The 16,441-nt window shown below is 36.4% G+C and overlaps 2 protein-coding genes across 2 annotated transcripts; one reads left to right on the forward strand and one right to left on the reverse strand.

The window, feature by feature from the left end:
• Positions 1-3,306: 3,306 nt before the first annotated feature.
• On the reverse strand, positions 3,307-10,747 carry LOC107784969 (uncharacterized). The gene is made up of 10 exons (XM_016606176.2): positions 10,449-10,747; positions 10,151-10,317; positions 9,753-9,857; positions 9,570-9,626; positions 6,678-6,758; positions 6,125-6,159; positions 5,752-5,841; positions 5,503-5,659; positions 5,159-5,359; positions 3,307-3,621 (listed from the first exon to the last, which is right to left on the reverse strand). The coding sequence occupies exons 1-9, from the start codon at positions 10,600-10,602 to the stop codon at positions 5,240-5,242; spliced, it is 966 nt and encodes a 321-aa protein (XP_016461662.1). The 5' UTR covers positions 10,603-10,747; the 3' UTR covers positions 3,307-3,621; positions 5,159-5,239.
• A 4,723-nt stretch (positions 10,748-15,470) lies between these two features.
• Positions 15,471-15,824, forward strand: LOC142172653 (uncharacterized). The gene has a single exon (XM_075236319.1). It carries the CDS (start codon positions 15,471-15,473, stop codon positions 15,822-15,824), a length of 354 nt encoding a protein of 117 aa, XP_075092420.1.
• Positions 15,825-16,441: the final 617 nt, after the last annotated feature.

The raw sequence follows: 16,441 nt of genomic DNA on the forward strand, positions 1-16,441 counted from the left end.
AGAAGGGGTTTTGAAAAATATTTTCCCTTCTCTTGACGAGGAAAACATTTTCTCTAATTGGAGGGAAATGAGTTCATAAGGAAAATATTTTTCAAAACATTTAAGCCAACCAGACATGGGAAAATTGGAAATATTTTCCTTCGTACCAAACACTAGAGTGTTGATGGTTTTGAAAATTTGAGTTTACAATTTTGTTAAAGATTTTTATTAAAACGTCTACATTCTATTTCACATAAACATATCAAGATTTGTTACATCCTCTTTGCAATTATTATCTAGGCATGTAAATGAAGTGGTAAACAGGGCGTTATTGAATGAATAAAAGAGAGTTTAAGAGAGTGATTCAAGTAGTTATTTTGGTTATTTTTCCTTCCCCAACTGCACCTATAAAAGCAACTAAAAGAATACAGAGTATTAACTAGGCAGTTTATTTATTCTCAATAAAAATTTTGCTTAATTCTTATCTAGATTTACGACCAAAATTCTAATAGCGTGATGATATAAAACAAATATGTGAAGTTTGTAATTAACTTTAGTTGACGCTTTAGTTCAAAATAATTTCCACTTTATAAATTCAAGACTAAATTTGTTAGTTGTTTCCATATCCTTACAACAATAACAATAACGACCCAGTAAAATCTCACAAGTAGAGTCTGGAGAGGGTAGTGTGTACGCAGACCTTATCCCAACCCCGAAAAAGTAGAGAGGTTGTTTCCGAAAAAACTTCGGCTCAAGAAAACGGAAAAGACAAGAAGAGAAGGGAGAGGACAATATATTAGTACCATCAAACAGAAACTAAAGAAATAATGACAACATCATAAAAACTAGAAAATAATTGAAATGCAATAACAAAACCAGAAAATAAGTCCCGATGATATACACAACGAAAGGATAGTGTGAACACAATATTAACCACTAGCAGTCTAAGGCCAACCCTATCAAACTAGCATCACCCCCGGACTCGACTACGTTCTAACCTATAACTCTAATGCTCAACCTTCACACCTTCCTATCAAGGGGCATGTCCTAGGAAATCTACAGCAACACCATGTCCTGTCTGATCACCTCTCCCCAATACTTCTTATGCCGCCCTCTACCTATTCTCGTACCCGCCAAGGCCAAACGCTCTCACCTCCTCACCGAAGCATAAAGGCTTCTCCTCCCCATGTGCCCGAACAACCTGAGTCTCGCTTCTCGCATTTTGTCGTCCATAGGAGCCACACCCACCTTCTCCTGAATAACTCTATTCCTAATCTTATCCATCCTAGTATGGTCGCACATCCACCTTAGTCTCCTCATTTATGCTGCTTTCATCTTCTGAATACGAGAGTTCTTAACTGGCCAACACTCTGCCCCATACAATATGGCCGGTCTAACCATAGAATTTACCTTTGAGTAACAGCGGCACTTTCTTGTCATTCATAACTCCTGAATCCTGATGCTAACCTCTATTTTATCCATCCCACCCATATACGGTGTGTGACGTCCTCGTCGATCTCTCCGTAAGATAATCGACCTTAGGTATTTAAAACTACTTCTCTTGGGGATGACATCCAAACCTCCCATCCATACCCACTTCCCCCAACTCGGCGCCGAACTTGCACTCCAGATATTATGTCTTAGTCCTGCTCAACTTAAAACCCATAGACTCAAGGGCATGTCTCCAAACCTCCAGCTTGTCACTAACACTGCCTCGCGTCTCATCAAGACGTCAGCGAATAACATACACCATGACACCTCCCATTAAATATGGTGTGTCAATGCGTCCATCACCAGGGCAAATAAGAACGGGTTGAGTGCAGATCCTTAGTGTAACCCGTAACAATCGAAAAATGCTCTGAGTCGCCTCCCACTGTCCTAACCCGAGTTTTAGCTCCATCATCCATGTCCTTGATCGCTCTAATGTAAGCTACTGTCACACCTTTTGCCTCTAGGCATCTCCAGAGAACCTCCTTATAGACCTTGTCATATACTTTCTCTAAGTAAATAAACACCATGTGCAGATCCTTCTTCCTATCCCTATACTGATCCACCAACCTCCTAATAAGGTGGATAACTTCCGTAGTCGAACGACCCGGCATGAACCCGAGCTGGTTGTCGGATACAGAAATAATCCTCCTCACCCTTACTTCCACCACCCTTCCCCGTCGCTCTGCCCCTACTCATCTTACGCATAGCCCCCACGACCTCATCGACCTTAATGTGCATACTCAAACTCTCGGAGACTCTCTAAATGCCCTAGATCGCCTAGCACAATATCCCCGTCCCCTTCTCCATTCAGAAGTTCATGAAAGTAAGTCTGTCATCTCTGCTTAATCTAAGCCTCCCCCATCAACACTCTACCGTCCTCGTATTTGATGCACCTCACTTGGTCCAGGTCCCGAGCCTTCCTCTCTCTCGTGTTAGCCAGCCAAAATAAATTCTTATCTCCACCTTTTTCCCCTGTTCCTCGTACAGACGACCAAACGCTGCGGTCTTAGCTTCCGTAACCGCCAACTTAGCCTCCTTCCTCACTACCTTATACCTCTCTTTGTTCACCCCCCTCTCCTCCTCGCTTGTGCTCCCTACTAACTTCAGGTATGATGCCTTCTTCGCTTCCACTTTGCCTTAATATTAAAGAAATAATGTAGTTCTTTTTAATATAGCTCAATTATCAAAAAGCATTTAATAAGGGTAACTTAGTAAACTATACCTTATATTTATTGTTTTCTTAATAGACGTAAAAAGAGCTAAAACGACAGTTAAAATGAGACGGATGAAGTAAAAGAAAGGTAATAAAATTACATAATTTGAAGACATGAAAGGAGAGTAAGATTTTGAAAAGTTCCACTCTACTAATTGAAATTCTTCTAGGCATGTACCAAAGCACACCGCAAAAGAGCAATTGACTTAACCATTAGTCTTATATCCCGTTTGGCCAAGCTGCAGAAATCAGCTTATTTTGAGAAGTACTTTTTTTCAAAAGTGTTTTTCTCAAAAGTACTTTTGGTGAGAAGTAGTTTGTGTTTGGCTAATTAGTTTGAAAAGCACTTCTGAGCACCAATTAGTGTTTGACCAAGCTTTAAAAAATTACTTCTAAGTGTATTTTTCTCAAAAATGCTACTTTTTTCTGCTTCTGCTTCTCCTCAAAAGTACTTTTTTTCCCTCCAAAAGCTTGGCCAAACACATCAATTTTTGGCCAAAAAGTACTTTTGTAAAAGAAAAAAAAAGCACTTATGGCCAAAAAGAAACTTGGCCAAACAGGCTATAGTCTCAAACAAGCCGAGTCAGTTATATATCTGACCAGTTCATAGATGGTGCAAGACATACAATAATTCCCTACCATAACTTTGTGACTCCAAATAAAAAGGGGAAACCAAGAATATATCAACACTTGCAAGTCACATGAAGTAGGTCAAAACACTACTCTATATTTCTATATACAACACCCTACTAGAATTGTCTCTACAAAAGATTCCGTGGATGCCCATGATCACCCTTTCAAATGAACTATTTACTCTTGAAGTGCAGCAGCGAAATATTCATCCCTTAAATCCTGCTATCTTAAGGGGCCGGATATATTAAAGCTTGCCCATGTTCTGCAAAATTCAGCGTGCTGTTCGTTGGTTATTCTCCATTATGCTGCAGAAAAAGTGGTGTTGGTTAAAGAGTAAATGATAGGACATTAACCCGAAATATGTACAGATTAAAGTCATCAACAACAAGCACTAACAGCAAGAATCAAATGTAAAAACTAAATGTCAAACTGTTAAAGTAGAGATGTGATGTATGATCCTGCGAGTGATTTGAAATTTAGGCAAGCATGCTACGGTACACCTGTCCTGTTAACGTTTATCTACATTTCGACTTTAGGTAAGGATACATAAGTTTCATGTTGGGTTAAACAGATAATGTGGTCTCATCTGTAACTAAGAAATTTTCTGCAGTCACCATGCGCCAAAACCATGACCAAGAAGCCCGTGCTTCTGCTTACCTTGGTACTAAGGATAACAACATCTCTCTCTCTCTTAATTTTATTTTATATTATGTGTTTGTGTGTGTGTTGTTGATAAGTAACAACCACCTCTTTCTGTAGATACCTTTCATGAGAACATGATCCAGGTCATTCCCCATCTTTAAAGCCAATTCACTTACATCCTCCTGTGAACTTCTAAAGCTAAAGAAGTGCTACTATATAACCACTTGGTATCTAAACTACTTTAATAGTATCTCTGATTCTCATAAATCGCTCCTCTGTAGGCCAAAGCTACTCCCTTGTGACAGCAGACTATTGGCACCTAGTTTCCTAATACATAATGTCTATGATGAAACCTCCAAGACGTCTCACCATAAGGAAGGATCCTCATACATAGAAAAGGATCCAATGAATTTGAAATGATTAAACAAACCTCATTTTGGGAGGGTGAGAACATTAAATAATATCAGAAGTGCAAAAATGATCAAAGAATTTTTGGCCCCAAAGAACTCTAAGGTACGGAAGAAGCAAGGATTCTCGTTTGTTGCCGTGGAATTAGTTTTCTAAATATGTTATCTTGCTATTACTACTTGTTATCGGTACCCGTTTCATATTCTCTGTTGCTATCTTCGATTTAGTTTTCTAATTATTTGTCTTGCTATTACTTGCTATCAGGGCTTCTCTCACCTTCTTTAGCCGAGGGTCTATCGGAAACAGTCTCTCTGCCCTTCCAGGGTAGGGGTAAGGCTGCATACATCCTACCCTCCCCAAACCCCACTTGTGGAATTATATTGGGTGGTTGTTGTTGTTGTTGATAAGCACATGAAATTCATTGACAAAGTAAGATTTACTGGTGAGCAATACAATATGTAAATAAGTCTGTATAGCAATGTATATAGAATTACAAAGTATATCGAATACGTGCATATTTCTAATTACTTGCATTAATATATAAGTAAATTTCATGTAATTTTTTCATGGAGTTCATATAATCCTTTACCGCAAAAGAAGAAGTATTTGAGGTACGTTTCCAACTTCTTTTGAAATGATTCTTAGTTGCATTAATTGGAAAGTTCATGAAGGTCAATTCTCTAGAAAATCATATGGATCAGATAATTGAAAGGAGAGAAGTCCTCGCAAAAAGGTATTTCTGGTACATCCAAAAAAATTTGAGATGACTAAAGTTAAAAAAGGAATCATTACCCAGAAGGTGTATGTTAGGTAGGCATCCAACTTCGCCATGGCTACAACAAGTAACATTTATTAGTAACATATTCCACATATTCAGTTAGCTGACCCTTCTTCATTCTCAGGAAAAAGAAATTGAAGGTCTTCATTGTCCCTGTACACTTGCACCAGAGCAGCTGCTTTATACGCAAACAACCCAACCATAGCAGGAACCAGCTGTTAAGATCCCAAAAATATGTCACATTAACTTATGAAAAACCACAACCAGATGAATCAAACAGAGGATAGCTTAAATAAGTCAAGATTCTAAAGGTTTAAATAGGTGTTGATTTAAATGCTGTAAATGTACACAGCATCACCTGGAAATCAAAAAGATCATGGGCAAAATGCTGACACAATTCCCACAATCCATATATTGCTGCAGGAAACACAAGCCTGGGAGATGAAAGAGCGATACTGCTGCCTTTAACCGATCTCTCAAAAAAATCCTGCAGATCTTGGCTTCGTATTCCAATTCTGAGGGGAAGAAATATCAGATCACTTCAGTCAGTGAGGTTCACCATTCTCATGTGGAGCATAACCAAATGAAGACATAGTTATGGAATTACTTTTTTAGTTTCTTTTTCTTAAAAATCTCAGGAACTGTCTCTTGTGAGAGGTTGTCTGCATGTTGGCAGAGGAGCTGCAGGTACACGTAACTGCATAAGAAATTACAGACAACATTACCAGAAAGAAATAAGCCGAGTCGAATATGATATGGCCAATTTTATCGAAACATATCCTCAAGAAAAGAGAACAGTTGAAATGTGAAGATCCTATCACAACTAAGTACTGTAAGGTCTAGATGATGTAAAAGCATATTTCTTAATATTATAAGCTATCCATTTTTTACTGCCCATATGTGCCAAACTAGGTTGTTTACAAGTACTAGGATGATCTATAAACAGGATAGATAGAGTAAAAAATAATTCTAAATCATACCTGAAAACAACTCCAGTTGCATAGCTCAAAGCCGCCTATGGATTAAACAAGTAAATCTGTCAGTCCACTGCAGATGCAGGTTTATACTAACCTGGGACCTCTTTCATAAGGTAGACAAGATAAATAACCCAGTGAAAAAGGAATAACAAAACAAATTTTAGTCAATAAAGCAGTGGAAATGTAAAGAAATTTGCAATAGGAACAAAAATTGGGCATCAATGGTGACTGCAGCTGTTGTGAGATGTTCTACTAAGTTGATAGGGTGGTTTATTATAAGAAGAGACTGTAAAAGAGAGTATGAAACTCGGAGGCTCACTCTCTCCATTATAAGCTTTCCCAATTGCAGTAAATCAATCACCTATTGTGATATACATGCATGTGCGCTCACTGCTCCCACAGCTAAAGTGAAGATTTAGGTTAATATAGCACAAGTAAGCATGGCCATTAATGTTTTTTTTCTTATAAGTACCATGGCCACTAATGCTTCTAAAGGTTAAACTATATGCCTTCTATTATAGAATGTCTCGACCTCAGAACCTCTTCTACCAAATACCTGGACTGATAAAGCTACCAAACAATATCCACTGCAAGCAGTTCCAATGCCCACGGTTAAGTAAAGTAGCTCCTTCTTAAGCTGCAAGAGAAACAGAAAATGTTTTATACCTTGTAGATTTAGAACATAAGATAGCTCATTTGCAGATATCTTTTCTGTGCGCTTCAACAATCTTTTAATTGGGATACAATTTCATTGAACCATGCTTTCATAGTGAGAGTTAACATTTGAAATCTTTTCCTTGTCACTTTCATATACTCTAAGCAGCAGGTGAAATGTTATCTAGGTATAGCCTAAGGTGCCTTCTACTTAAGAACTCCCATCTTTCATGCTTTATGACACGAAATTCCAGCCAGCAACTGCAAGAATGTGCAAGCACCATAAATAAGTAGAGGTCTTGTAAATCACTCAACAGCTCAGACTAAGAGTCTGTTTGGCCAAGCTTCTGGGAGGCCAAAAGTACTTTTTTCCCTCAAAGAAGTACTTTTTAAAAAATTTAAATTGTTTGGCCAATACAGAGAAGTACTTTTGGCCAGCAGCAGAAGCAATTTTTTTGCTTTTGGGAAGAAGCTGAAAATTCTAGCTTCTTCCAAGAAGCAAAAGCAGAAGTAGAAAATTAATTTATTCAAGACAAAATTATCCTCAACATAAATTTATATTTTCCAAATTATCACTTACTAAATTTTTTTTTTATTTTCAATTTTGTTTATAATTTTTACCATTTAAAAAAAATGAAAAGGTCTGCGTACACACTACCTTCCCTATACACCACGGTGTGGGATAATACTAGGTATGTTGTTGTTGTTACCAATTTTTTTTTTTAAATTAAAGACATTATATACATGAATCATATTGTAACTTTCCAAATTCTTTATTGACTTTCTTGTTTTTGATTTTTTCTTTGTGTAATGTCTTGTAACTTTCCAAATTATCTTCTTTTTTTCTCACACTAAAGCAAATTATCTACATCCTTCTTTGGATTATCAATTTTCTTCCTACAAATAATCGTTTATAATTTCTTCTGTTATATGCTATTAGTGCCCGAATCTTTAAAACAGTTATTAAATCTAATTTGTGAAAATTACCTACAAATATGTAATAAATTTACAATTGCATCACATAATCTATCTATTCTATATATTATTAAAAGAAGAAAAAACATCCACATTAAGCCAAGTGTGCAGCCTCACAATAGGCCACTTGGCAATTTAAGACAAAGTTAGTAAGGTTATGTAATAATTAGTTTCTTTTGGAATTTAAATTTTAAAAATAAATAAACTATACACTATATATTGTTAATAATTAGTTACTCTTTTTGAATTTGAATTTAAACATACTTAACTATTTTTTTAACGAATTTTTTTATTTTTATATATTTAAAATTATTTCTATTTTACGCTCAATACTATCTTTCAAGTTTGACACACAGAATCATCTAGTTATAACTACCATGGCTATACATAATTTCATCTGACTGATAAAAAATTCAACTATTATGTTAATGAAGACATTACTGCAGAAATTGAGGAAGGAGATGGGCCTTCTGATATTTCTTTAGAAATGCGAGGCAAGTCTTCTACTAATATGGAGGCGTTGTGTGATAGAAGTAGAGATGAAATTGTTGAGAAATATTATCATGTGTGAGTGACTTTACTTATTATTTCATGATGGATTATCAATATATAGTAATTTGTGGATATAGGCTTCTAATTCATACTGAATATTGTATTTTGATTATTCAAATCATCATGTAACCATAAGTAATTATACTAGATAATATTATATGCTTTGGTATAACTATATAAGTAAAATTGATTTAAATCTTTAATATGTTTGATTACTTTATGTTTTAATTAAATAAAATAAAAATAATAAAAGTTTCTTACGATAAATATTTAAGTTCATTTTTCTCTCTAAAAAATTATAAGACCTTGGTACTATCTTTTTTGGTAATTTTGACACTCAAAAGCACTTTTTAGAAAGATTGGCCAAACACAATTTGTTTACCAAATGTTGCGAAAGGTACTTCTTAAATGAATTGGCCAAACAGAAACTACTTTTTTTTTTTTCAAAAGTACTTATGAAAAAAGTACTTTTCAAAATAAACAGATTTTGGCAACTTGGTCAAACGGGCTCTAATAGCTTGTTTGGCCAAGCTGCAAAAATCAGCTTATTTTGAGAGGTGTTTTTTTTCAAAAGTGTTTTTCTCAAAAGTACTTTTGGTGAGAAGCAGTTTGTGTTTTGGCTAATTTACTTAAAAAGCACTTCTGAGAGCAATTAGTTATTAGTGTTTGGCCAAGCTTATAAAAATTGCTTCTAAGTATATTTTTCTCAAAAGTGATTTTCAAAAAAGTGCTTTTGGAGAGAAGCTACTTTTTTCTGTTTCTCCAAAACTGTTTCTGCTTCTCCTCAAAAGCACTTTTTTAATCTCTAAAAGCTTGGCCAGACACTTCAACTTTGAAAAAAAAGCAAAAAAAAAGTGTTTTTGGATTGGAGAAGCTTGGCCAAACAGGCTATAAGTATGCATAGAGTATGTGTTCATAGAACCATTCAGATTCCACCTTTTTGTCAATAAATTATCTACAATAATATCCCCTTTTCTCCACTAACCATAAAAAAATATTGGAACTAGGAAATAATACGAATACAGAAGAACAATTACAGAGTGATAACAATATACAAGAAGCCGATTTTCCTTTGGACACCCTTTTGCCACAAGTAAATAAGACAACGTGAACCACAATAATGATGATAACCCGCAAGAGGGATTAAGAGTAGAGTCTCAACTATCTAAACCGACTACACTGGTATTCCAGTGCTGCCAAATATAAACATTTATTAAAAATATAAAGAGCATGAATGTAGTAAGAGGCTTGACTGAGGGATACATACAGCTTCATATCTGAGAAAGTTTAGCCTTTTCCTTCTTTCCCTATCATCTTGTATTTCCTGTGCATATCATTAGAAGCGTCAATAGCAAAAATATTACTACTACTCATTCCCTCGCTCATAATTAAGAATATTCAAAGCTCCACTGAAAAGAAGGAAAAAAAAACAAAACTTGTAAATAAACACCTTAAGGGTCCTCTTTTTATTAACTGGCGCCGTGGCATCACCTGAAAGCCACTCTTTGGTACTTTTCAATTTCAAAAACCCACCTTCATTATCTTCCCCTGATACCTGCATTTGCATTTTCGTGGTTCAATATTCAAATACGAAGCAAACTAACACCAAAAACCCACAAAACAAAAGGAAAATATTAAGTTATATACATTGAAAGTGTAATGAATTTTGTACACCATCAATATAACTTAACATGTTATAACAAGTTACTTAGCATTTAATCTAAATTACCAATCAACGCTATTCAATGGAGTTACCTATAATTATCTTTTGAAGTGAGTTGATTGTGTAAATATTTTTTACACCGACCGTGAATAAAAATTAAACTCAAAAAGAGGGCATGAAAATACCTCCAGTGACTGTGTAGCCTCAGTTGCACAATTTCCAGCTTCTAAAGAATCAAAATTTACCACATTTCTAAGCCAAATTCTATCAGAAATTCTGGAGATAATATCCCCATTTAACTCTCTTTCCCTCAAGAAATCTTGAAAAACGTCATCCACTGCAACTTCACTCACTGAGGCAAAAAAAAAAAAAAAGATTAAAAAACGGAAATTACTCAAATGGGTAGTTACAAAATTACTCAAATGGGTAGTTACAAAATTACAATGTTTTCAACGAAAAGTAAATTTTAAGTATTGCAATTACCGGGTCGAGAGGTTTTGAGAACAGAGAGTGTTGTAGTGAATCTGGGGTGGTCCCGGCAGCGACGCGGTGGTGAGGTTAAAGGGGAGAGAAACTGAGAGTGATTGGAAAAACACAATGGTAACATTTCAGTTCGTATATATGATATGGAATTCATACGCTAATATGCTTTGGAATTTGACAAAAGAAAAAAAGAGAATTTCTCTTTTGGGTACAATTCCTTTTTTGGAGTGGACAATTTGAAGCTAGCTATTAGCTTTCTTTTTATCCTCTGCAAGTTGTTCTGGAATTTTTGCTTGATAGATGACCAAGTTGCATATTAGAGAAGGGAATATCTTCTTTTCCTGGCCTTTTTTTTAAAAAAAATAATTATTTTTTTGTTTTCTTGGTGAAAATGATGGCTTTGGAAAATATGGTATTACCGTACACAATAAATTACGCGAGAAAATAAAATCAAGATCGAAAAATATTCTAACAATCATAATATTTGATTTCAAATATTTGGGCATTACAATATCTATCAATCTTCTAATTCTTCTTTTCAATAGTAAATTAATTCAAGGGCCTTTGAGCTTGAACTTGAGCTTGATTTGTTCTTTATTCTTGAGCTTGAACTTGATTGTTTAATCCACTAGCTCTTTCTTGCTTCTTGTTATAACTTATGGTGTATTTTTTGGGTTATGAAGACCTCTATTTATAATTGTGGAAAAGAAGAGTTATGATAATAACAAACTCTTTCCGACCAATCAAATCGAAGTGTGACAAGGCCGCATTTGATTGGCCAAAACATGTCACTTGCACATGTAGCACGATTCCATTGACCTTTTAACGTGATATGACATGCCTTGTCATTTTGACACGTGACATGATCCTATTGGCTCTTCCGTTTGACTTGGTGTGCCATGTCATTTGACACATGATATCAAATTGAGCATCTAGGAAGATGACATCTTGGTCCCAATAAAGTGGGTTCATCACATGTAGCCCAATTAAATGGGCTAGCCCAATGGATTCAGGCTTATTTATTTAATCTATATATATTGGACTTATATAACTAATCCAATTATATTAGCCCAACAAGTTTATTTGAACTAATATATCTTGAATTTAAAATATAGTCCGAATTATTTTACGGATTTAATTTCAACAAAATTTATATGTCTATAAATGCCCCTACCTCAAGCTTGTCGTGATGTAGGCTTGTCGAAACCGAATCAGGCCTTGAAGTACGGATTAATTAAGACATATTCCTTTGGATGACAACTTAGATAAGAAACATCAACTTTTACACACTTGAATTATATCAAAACGGGGCTACCGGACCATGTAATTCATCAAATATTACTTTTAAAGAGGCCTATAAACTAACTCAAATAATGGCCTCATCTATGTACTAAAGTCAACGTCATATCCAAGCCTTGTCGTTAATCGTGCCAACTTGATCTAGTTAACATACATGCTATTAACTAAACAAATATAAAACCTTCATAACACCTAACTACATATCATTTACTACTTCATCACAAAAGCCACGTATACACCACTTTGACACAAAAAGAACACAAAAAACGAACGTGTCTCTATCAGTAGGTAGGCTTGTCCATATGGAATTAGTTTTGTTAGAATCCAATCGAGAATAGAATTGCTTTACCAACTCCAACTTGGGCATGGAAGATTTGTGGGCGTTCGGACATAAGAATTGTAAAATTTTAAAATAGGGGGAAAATTTTTCAAGTGAAAATAATATTTGAAATTTAGAGGTGTGTTTATACATGAATATAATTTTGGGTTGTTTTTGAAGTTTTGTGAGTGATTTGAGTGAAAATTTTAAAAAACAGGGTTTTGGAGTTTTTCAAATTTTTGAAATTTTTCAAAATGCATCTTCAAGTGAAAATTGGAAATTTTATGAACAAACGTCGATTTTGGAAAAAAATGATTTTTTTTGGAAAAAAAAGGAAAAATTTCTTATGTCCAAACGGGCTCTTAATCACTGCCGATGTTCCCACACTGAACATGGGTTATTAGTGCCTCCATTCAGAAATCTATATAAACGCATATGCTCGTATTTGTTAAGCATTAGGTCGCAGTATTTGCATACCTATTCAAGTGTATCTTTTATAGGTAAAAGCACTATTTCTTTAACTGCATTTTTTTCTATTATTGTTCTTTTTTTTTGCAGGCCAAGCAAACAAGGATAACCTCTGCATGAAGAAGGTGATCATAGGGTTTAAAGGGATAGGTACTCATTCCGGCTCGAATATCGGGGAGATTACTCTCAAGGTGGTCCGAATATCGGAGGGATTACTCTCAAGGTGACCCGACTATAGGAGAGACTACTCTCAAGGTGACCCGACTATCAGAGAGATTACTCTCAATGTGGCCCGACTATCGGAGAGATTACTCTCAAGATGAACCGACTATCGGAGAGATTATTCTCAAGGTGGCCCCAATATCGGAGAGATTACTCTCAAGGTGTGAAGGGATGAATACTCATTCCCCTCTCCCCCCCGAAAACCAGAGGCCATTTCATCCATTTAGACCTTTGTTCCCATTCTAATATTCTTGATTTGGACTTTGATGACTTTTTTTTTGTTCTTTGCATCCCGAAGAGATGACAAATTTCAGAGATTATACCTCACCTACCTTCAAACTTAGATATCTTGTAATCGAGACTGAAGATGACATAGAACAAACCAAGCTTTTGGTTCACACCCCACAAGCTGGCCGGTATGCAGCCTCATGACCTTCTTTGATGAACTCGCTTCACGTAGAAAACTGGACCTTGGAGCACAAGTCTACTTCTAATCCATTGTCCAAGATGTGGTCTCTCAAAGCGCCAATCCATCGCCATGTAAGCATTGCTAGCAACCTTCTAAACTTAGGGCGTCGCATAATTCAAGGAGAAGTACGTTGGGGAAATACATCAACAATCGAGGGCGAGTATCGTCATATTCCAGGATATTGGGAATGAGCTGAAGATGTACTGGTGGAAGCCAACAAACCCTAAGTACAGTAAAGATTTATGATGTTGTCTATGCCTCACTTTTCACTTATAATCGAAACTCGAACATTTTGCAAGCATTTTATGAGGCTTGGTACCCCAAGACGAACACGCTTCTTACATCAGCTGGGGAACTATCCATCTCTATTTGGGACTTACATATCCTTGTCTGCCCATTGCGGGTTTTCCGTACACAGAAGTGGTACACGAGACAAGAGAACTCATCGGTTTGGACGAAAAATAGATGAGATTTATTCCTCGATATTGCGAGTATTTATTTGTTGCCTTCCATCACCTTAAGGAAGGTACGAGTGTTAACCAAAAGGTCTTCTTGAGCAAGTGGGCAAATTTTTGGTATAAGAAAGCTTTAATATATAAATCTGCCCCACTGTGAAAGGAAAAGAAATCCGCGTGCCTAAATTCGACGCATAATCCTGGCGGAGTTATTCCCGAGATAACTATGTGGTCGAATGATCAAGGAGTTATAATCTCTAAGCTTAGGGTGGGGTCTGATAAGAAAGATGAAACATATATAACATCCTTCTTATCATGTTGGATATGGGCCTTTTTGTTTCCCTACAAGGCAGAGGACTTCATTCGTCCCGAGACTTTTAAGATGGCAAGCATGATGGTAAGCGAGCGAAAAATTAGCCTTGCGGTCCCAGTTTTGGCGAGTATTTATCATGATTTGAATAAGATTTCGTGTTCTTCCCAACTTGATCAGGTCAAAGTTTGCTTTCCCAACCATTATGTTTATGATTGGATTGCACATTAACTCAAAACCCGTTATCCACTTGCTAAGGTTCCGTCTGTCCCTTTGATGGTGGCATACTTAGGAGAAGGAGTCGCGAGGTACTTTGAGAAGAAGGATGCAAGAAAATGCATCCACAATGGAGAGGTATAGTTTGGACACCAACAATGTTAACTAATACTCGTTGATAGGTTACAAGTACTTTGGTCATAAGTACTTTACTTTATGTTTTGATGATCTAACAAACTTACTATCCAGAACCAGATAAGGAACCTGTTACACATTTACAAGACCTTAAGATCACAAGGTTCCAGGTTGGGATCCAGCATGGGATATGATTCAACTCCTTAGAGTGGAAGGAATAGCTGAGGGAACAGGTCCCTACCGGTTCCCGAGGAGATTGTACGAAGTCAACTTTCCAGCTGGAAAGTTGTTGCCTGCACACGCTACTGTACAATAACAGTGTAGCAGTCAACTTTCTGTGGAAGACTTTTTACCTACCTTGCTTACATCATTGTATGTGAGGTCATACATGTATTATTAACATCAAGGGAGGTAAAACACATTCACTTGAACACTTAGAGATTTTACTCAAGCTCACTCATGTGATTATCCAGTAAGAAAGTTTCAAGTGCTTCAAGAACAAAGAACAAAGCAAATACGGACCAGTTCCCATATCAAGTCATTATATGTCCTTAGTGGAGTTGTAACTTTGTAATAGTTCTTCACTTGTATTTCCTACTTAGCTTGTTTAGAAGCATTTTGTACGAACCCCTTTTGTAAACCTTAAACCTGTGTGTTTGAGTCTTGGCTAGAGTTAGTCATGTTGTAAAGTCTTTGTAATAGAGTTATTATAAAGTGACTTGTAATAAGTGTGTTACAAGTTAGTGAGAGATTAAAAGGTTAATTCCTAGGTTGCATAAGTTATAATCTAAAAGTGCTCAGTAGTGAAGTTGAAATCCTACAAGGGTAGGTCATGGTTTTAATCCCGTTGAGCTGGGAATTTTCCACGTAAAATTCCTTTTGTCACTTATTTACTGCTGTGTGTATGTACTGTTGAAGCTGATAGAGAACCTGGTTCTCTATAGAGTTTGGTGGACCCTTATATTCTATCAATTGGTATTAGAGCAGGTTCTTTCTATCAGGTTAACACCCAGAAAGGATCCTCATGACTGCTCCTCCAAACTTCGAAGAAAGCCAGTCTACTTACATACCTTCAAGGTTCAACGATCAATACTATGTACGGTAGAAAACTAGGATACACGACTTCATCATGGCTGAAGATTCTGAGTTATGGAATATCATATGTGACGGACCCTTTGTCTCTACAAAGGACCTTGGCGACCCAGTTGTATCCATTCCCAAGACGAGGAAGGAATTTAATGACACTGAAAGAAAGGCCATAGAAAAGAATTTTCGTGCAAAGAAAATTCTTGTGTGTGGCATTAGTCCTGATGAATATAACATGATATCAGCATGTCAATCAGCAAAAGAGATTTGGGAGGCTCTTCAGACAGCTCACGAGGGAACAACACATGTGAAGCAATCTAAGATTGATATGCTCACAACAGAATATGAGCTCTTCAGAATGAAAGATGATGAATCCATCCAAGATATGCATACTTGATTCAGCTCCATCATCAATGAGCTTCACTCTCTTAGTGAAAGTATTCCGAGAAATAAGCTTGTCAGAAAAATCCGTAGTGTACTGCCCAGTTCTTAGGAAAGCAAAGTCAACACCATTTATAGAGGCTAAGGACTTGCAGAAACTGATCATTGATGAACTTGTTGGAAACTTTAAAACCTATGAAATGAAGAAGAAGAAGAAGAAGGACAATGAAAGAATAGATCCCGAGAAGGAGAACAACCTGGTCCTCAAGACGGACAACAATGACTCAAGTGGTGAAGATGGGGACATGGCCTACTTGACAAGAAGATTCCAAAAGATGGTTCGCAGGAATAGAGGCATTCCAAAAATGGGAAGTTCTAGCAAGCCAAGAAATTATGACCTCTATCATAAATGTGGCACGCCAGGACACTTCATCAAGGATTGCCCTATCCTAAAGCAAGATCAATATAATAACAACTTTGACAAAGCAGCCAAGAGGAACCAGGTTCCTAACAAACACTTCAAGAGAAAAAATGATGCTAACAATGTTGTAAAGCAAGCTCTTGCTGCATGGGGAGACTCCTCCAGCGAATCTGAAGAAGAAAATGACCATGGTAGTAGTTCAATGATGGCAG

The sequence above is a fragment of the Nicotiana tabacum genome, chromosome 18 (assembly GCF_000715075.1).
Source record: "Nicotiana tabacum cultivar K326 chromosome 18, ASM71507v2, whole genome shotgun sequence".
Lineage (NCBI taxonomy): Eukaryota > Viridiplantae > Streptophyta > Magnoliopsida > Solanales > Solanaceae > Nicotiana > Nicotiana tabacum.

What these genes read in the sequence shown, in the direction of transcription:
- LOC107784969 (XM_016606176.2), bottom strand. Translation starts at nt 10,602, where the DNA reads ATGAATTCCATATCATATATACGAACTGAAATGTTACCATTGTGTTTT. An exon ending in TCTCAAAACCTCTCGACCCG is followed by an intron (nt 10,318 to 10,448) that starts GTAATTGCAATA and finishes TTTTTGCCTCAG; the next exon opens with TGAGTGAAGTTGCAGTGGAT. An exon ending in ATGATCTTTTTGATTTCCAG is followed by an intron (nt 5,360 to 5,502) that starts GTGATGCTGTGT and finishes GGATCTTAACAG; the next exon opens with CTGGTTCCTGCTATGGTTGG.
- LOC142172653 (XM_075236319.1), top strand. Translation starts at nt 15,471, where the DNA reads ATGGCTGAAGATTCTGAGTTATGGAATATCATATGTGACGGACCCTTT.